We start from the raw sequence: 6,000 nt of genomic DNA on the forward strand, positions 1-6,000 counted from the left end.
GTGTATTACGTGATCCTCGGGAAGAATCCCTCACAGTTGGTATCAGAGCCTATCCAGATCGGGCAAGCAGCCACGTGTTGTACTCACATGGAAACCTACACATCGTCATTTTTTTCCCTGCATGTCCAGCTGCAAACCCTACAACCCAAGCGAACAATCATATACACCATGAAACAGCGCTAACATGACACAGAGAAAACCTAGGATTTCAATCCAAAAAACATGACTTTCCCTCGTCAATTTCACCTGCGCACATGCATACAAATCTTTCCGTTCTCCCCCTTCTCTCAAAATCCACTTGAACCCTATCCTAGTAGCAAAACCTTAAAAACACCTACTTCTTGCATATTCAAATCGCCAATATGGTGACCTAGAGATACCTGGCTTAGGCAATGTCACATGCACACCCAGTTGGTGTACAAGTAACATGGCATTCTAGGCATTCATAAGCATTACGCAAAGCATTCTTGGCATTAAGCATGGCATTCAAGCATTAGGCCAACATTGTGGGCAGCCGATAGGAGTGTACAGCAACCGACACGGAGAGATCAGCAGCCGCCGACAAAACATTTAATGCAGCCGATTGGTATTAGTCTCAGTCGTGGACACTTTCTATAGGCCAACAGCCCTAGGTATTGTTAGACATCATCCCCTTCTTGTTGGCTTCCTGTTTGGTGTCCTATTTTAGCCTCTAGGACTGACCATGTTAGCGAGAGGGGCTGGTCACCCCTCACATATGTTTTCCCATATTATTCCCCATTTTATGGAGTCTTGGGTATTTTTCCCAGTCGTGGAGGACTTTTTCCCTAGTCGGCTGCCTTCATATGGGCATATATATAGCTGGCTTGCCTCCCTCATTCTTCACTGCTTGCTTAGCATTGTTTGCTACAGTCCCTCACATACAAGGTTTTCTCCCCTCTTTCTCGGGACATGTATTCCTTTGGATGATGATATTGAGAGCAGGTTCTCACCTGTGTTTCCTCTCCATCTCTCTCTCTCACTCTCTCCCCTGTATTTCCACTTTCCCTTCTTCCGCAGCACATTCTATCATAGTACCAGAGCGCCGGTGATCTTCAGTGTTGGATAATCCCTCCTGCGTTTTTTGCGTTTTCAGCAAGGTGGACAGATCTTGCGTTTTTTCTCAGAAGTTGCTACTAGTCGCCTGCCTCTTCCAGGAGTTTCTTCTCAGCAGCCCATGGTCATCCATAGCCAGTTTGACCTCCTGAGACTTCCTTCACACCTCTTTTTTGCACTGTTTTCAAGGTAGCAGCACCTAGTGTGATGTGTTTTTCTACAGGTGGCTGTCTAAAGCAGTTTTGCAGCAGTTTTCAGATTCATCTACCCCTGTAGTGCAGGCGGCCTGTTCTGTGCAAGACAGCAGCCATACATGTGCTGCATTTTCTTCTCCTACAGGTTTTCTAATGCTGTTTGCTGATCTGAGCTTGGTGGTACCCTATTTCTTCTGCATTTCCAGACCCTTTCTACTGTCCCGAATACCTCTGCGTTTTCAGATTTACAGCCATGGTTGCTGCGTTTTTCTGAATAGATCTTGCTGGTAGCTCTACCTTCACTCGGGCTTCATCCGTTGGACCCGAAGGTACCTTCTCTTCAGCGTTTTTTCCTCATAGGAGGTGTGGACACTGGTTACAAAGAAGGCCGATGTTTGACTGCTTCTCTCTCTTTTGATGATCGATCCCTCGCCTTTGCCTTATAGAACATGGAGCTCTCCAGATCACAACAGCAAGCCTCCGTCCTCCGCCACATAGTCTTCGAAGGCTCTCTTGAAGAGATTTGGATACAGAGATCAAGCTACATATACACAGGATGATGTTCATGGAAGAGATGTGTTGTTCCTCTTTGTCTTGAACTTATGTGTATTCAGGGGTTGCTTGACACGGCCTCTTATCTTTCTCTCTCTTGGTTATGGAAAAAGCGCAGGGTATTGCTGTGGAAATCAACCCAGGAAAAACCATATGCCAAGGGTGTAGAGGGTGAGTAGGTAAAAATAGGTTGGTTGTCTCCTAATGAAAGACCTCGAACAAGGCTCTCGAGTGAATGAGGAGTCCCATCCTCCGTGTGATCTATATCTGAATAAGGAGAACCAATATTTTGGTAAGAAAGGCTGATCCTCCGTAATCGTGGGTACACCAAAGGACCAAATATACGAGAGATCAAAGCAATCACACAGCATGCAATGGGGATGTATATATAAATGATGAAATCCAATTCAGGAGATCTATGTGAGACTCCGAAGGAGCAAAGAGGGCTGCTGTCCCAAAAACGCAGATAACAGCGCCATAATAAGCCTGATGTAAGCGCCGATATATGCCTGATGTAAGGCTGATGTAAACGCTGAAGTACTCCTTATGAAGAAACGCTGAAGTCAGCCTGCTGGTGTGCTGAAGACAAACGCAAAAGTATACCTGATGGTGAAAAACGCTGAGATCAGCCCGGATGTAGGCCATCACAAACGCAGAACACTGCCCTGATGTAGGCGATGGAGAAATGCTGTAGACAGCCCTGATGTAGGCGATGAGTCCAGCAGAAGAGATGGGCAGGTTGCACCAGTCACGGCGACCTGCACCAGCAGTGAGATGGCAGCTTGCACCTGTCGTAGGCGGCCTGCACCAGCAGCAGAGAAGGCAGGTTGCGTGCTGATGGTGACCCAGATGTTGGCGACCAGCAAAGGAGGTGCTCTTGCGTGTTACCTGAATAAAGATGCGCTTCATATATATATAGGAAGGGAGGCTGCTGGTCGGCCAGCAGATAAAGGTAAAATCAAATGACCAAATAACCCTTTTTGGGCTGGGTAAAATACCCTTTTGGGTATATTTTCACACATCAGCTTGTGCAAAACAGAGACCAAGCAAATTAACCTCCTCTATCGAACTAGGTTACCCTCTCCAGCCATCATCTAGAGGCAACAGAACCCATGCACGATTAGTCCCTTGTTTAAAGTCCATGGCTAAAGTCTGAACATTAGTCCTGTAAAGGCTTGAGCCAGGTCTGGTATAGCAGCATGGCGGATTCGACAGACCGAGTGCCACGAGACAATCAAGGGACTCAGTGATACCTCCTGCAAAGGTAATCCGCACTATCTGGACTGATATCGTCCACATTCTTCACAGCTGCAGGGAGCATTCAGGGCCACTACAGAACTATACAGAAGAGGCAGAATGTTTTTACATGCCCTTAGAGCCCTGGCCCTTCCTTGGCCAGAGGCAAGGGCAGTATCATCTGGCATTGCCGATCTCCAGTCCTCCCCCCCTTTCTTGCAGAGATTACCGCAGATTTATTCTCTTTAATTTTGAAATTTAAAAAACGCCAGGGGTTAGCACGAGAAACGTTCACTTAATTGACATGTTGACATAGGATAATTTTATGTGGTTCGACTAAATATACTGGCAAAGTAACTTTACATGTAGAACTCCAGTTACAAACATAAGGCATGTTATGATGTAGAAGGAGAGCATATCACAGTTCTATCGTTTCATGTTGGCATAAGATTACTTTATGTGGTTCAACCTTTGCATGCAGAACTCCAGTTACAAAGATAAGGCATGTTATGATGTAGAAGGAGCCAATATAACAGTCTAAAGTTTTGGAAAACTTACAGGTTGACACCAAGCAACTCTAACACAATACACAGATGGTCCTGATAAATAAAATGCTCAAGGATGCGCACAATGTGGTGCTTATCCTCTGGATCATATTTCTCGTTTAGCTGCACCCAAAAAAAAAACCTAAAGATGGTATTTTTTTCAGAGAAATGCATAACCTGTTACACTGGCAAAAGTCCACAGTCAAAAAAGGCCTACCATATTTAGTATTGAAATCTCTACAATTGCTTGCTGCCAATATGCCGGCTGATTCTTTATGATCTTCACTGCAACAAATGAGTTTATCTCATCCGCCCAGCATTTGGCCACTTGCCCAAATGTCCCCTGGCCTAGAAGATCTTTTACTATGTATCTGCAAAAGTCAACAGTGTGAACAGCTAAGGGCTGATGCATGATTATAGCTTGTAGCTTGCAAGCCAGCTTTCCAGACAATTACAGCACCACCACAAGAGAATCTCACCTGTGGTTTGTATCTCCATTGACAAGCACACCATTGACGGCAAGAATGAGATCAAAGTTCTCGTTGTCAAGGTCTCCGTTTGATGTAGGAGTGGATGGATTTGTCAAGTATCTTTTAGGATTGGAAGCCTCTGAGAATGAGAACAGTGCATTGCAGCTTTGATATGTTTTGATGATATCCTTTGTCAGCTTGACCACAATCTACACAGCACATGATCATGAAACCACAAAACAAAAACCACTAGCTGCTCCTAATAGGCTTGATGACAAAAGAACAATAAATCTAGAGGAATGTTTCAGTATATTAATTAACAGCGATTAAGTAGCATTCAAACATTAATCATCATTAAAGCTTTAGAGACTTAGAGCTTCAACTGCAGGAATTCCAAGTCATGGTGTTAGAAGGATAAGGTCAAAATGGTGCTGATCATGTCAGAGGTAATGAGGACTGTGCTCATGATGTTTTATTGAGATGATGAGGATGGGTAATGTGGATAATGTGGTCCTGATGATAACACTATGAGATAATGAGGACAGTTAATGTGGTGCTGATCATGCCACAATAAGGTAATGTGGAGGGGTTAATACGGTGTTAATGATATCATGACGAGGTATTGAGATATGACAATATGGCATCATGAAGGGGTAATGAAGATGGGTTAATACGGTGGTAACGAGGATGAGTTGACATGGTGCGAATGATGCCATCGTGAAGAAAATGAGGATGGGTTTATACGGTGCTGATGATGTCATGATGAGTTTATGAGGATGATCATGGTTGCAGAATTGTGCAATGATGAGGTCACACACCTCTTCGTAGTAAATGTTAAAAGGATGTAAGGGCCCTCTCTCAAATGTCCCGACGCTTGACCGCGTATAAACACGAAGAGAGAGAGTACGATGTAACAAAATTTAGGGTTGTGCAGAGCAAGCTCAACTTACAGGGAGATCACGCCCGCTACTGCCGAATTGCTTCTGATCTGTCGGAGACGGAGGAAGGTAAGTTCTAAAAACATTACCTGAAGCTTTCCACCGTTCTCCTTGCCCCTGCATCAGCTCTGCAGCCTCCATTTCTGCCAACCTCACACACAGAAACCCTAATCGCACCGTCTTATTTGTTCAAGCAGCCTCATTTCCAAGAGTACTCTGACATGGAAATCCGGTAGGAAAGGCTAAAAAATCTCTCCTACCAACAGCAATGTGTGAAGCTTCGTCTTCTTCACCGATCTCAAAAATCATCCTTGTGCGTTCCGTCCATAAGAATCGGCTACGGCGATGGCGATGGCGATCGCTAGGGCGGCGGCGATCTTCTACTGTGCGAGAAAACTGCTCCTGAACTCCAAGCAGCCACCTGCTCTGTGGAATCCGAGCAGCACAGAGAACCGTCTAAGCAGAAACCCTAGGGCCATGGAAGCATGGAGGAAGCTTAGATAAAAAGCGGTATGGAGGTAGCACGGTGAAGAGGGGGGGGGGGGGGGCGGAGGGTTTGACCTTAGCGATCAGAGCGAGGAAGGGACCCTCGCGGAGGGAGGGACGAACACAGGCTTGCTTTTGAAGCTGTTCTAGAAAGCTGCGAGGCTCTGATGAGAGGGGCACTTGGCACACTCCAAGGATTTCTGACCAGAAATTGCATTAAAGAGCTCTGCAGGTTTTCATGCGTTAATCACAACACGGCGCTTGTCCTATTCAACCCCCTTAGTCATTGTCAAACATAGGAGTACCATGCATGATGCCCCCTCGCCCTCTTCTTCTAAGCTCTACCCACCACCAGTGGGCCCTTCACCCTTTCAACCCCTTGTTGCATTTCCAATGTCTCACTACCTTGTGTCTTATTATGTAGGTCTCATCTTTTCATGAAACTTCTCCTAACCCTAGTGTCTTATTTATAAGCTCATCTTTTCATGAAACTTCTCCTAACCCT

At 45.4% G+C, this 6,000-nt stretch overlaps 1 protein-coding gene across 1 annotated transcript in view; it reads right to left on the reverse strand.

Moving 5' to 3' along the window:
- The window catches only part of YAK1 (YAK1-like protein 1), a 49,263-nt gene extending 43,522 nt beyond the window's left edge, over nucleotides 1-5,741 (reverse strand). Inside the window, exons 1-4 of the mRNA XM_086776770.1 lie at nucleotides 5,022-5,741; nucleotides 4,081-4,280; nucleotides 3,819-3,972; nucleotides 3,615-3,724 (exon numbers count right to left, since the gene is read on the reverse strand). Coding sequence (XP_086632896.1) covers nucleotides 3,615-3,724; nucleotides 3,819-3,972; nucleotides 4,081-4,280; nucleotides 5,022-5,150 — 593 coding nt within the window. The 5' untranslated portion in view covers nucleotides 5,151-5,741. The remainder of the gene's footprint in view (nucleotides 1-3,614; nucleotides 3,725-3,818; nucleotides 3,973-4,080; nucleotides 4,281-5,021) is intronic.
- Nucleotides 5,742-6,000: the final 259 nt, after the last annotated feature.

This window comes from Cibotium barometz, chromosome 37 (genome assembly GCF_041138505.1).
Source record: "Cibotium barometz isolate CiBa-2024 chromosome 37, ASM4113850v1, whole genome shotgun sequence".
Classification (NCBI taxonomy): domain Eukaryota; kingdom Viridiplantae; phylum Streptophyta; class Polypodiopsida; order Cyatheales; family Cibotiaceae; genus Cibotium; species Cibotium barometz.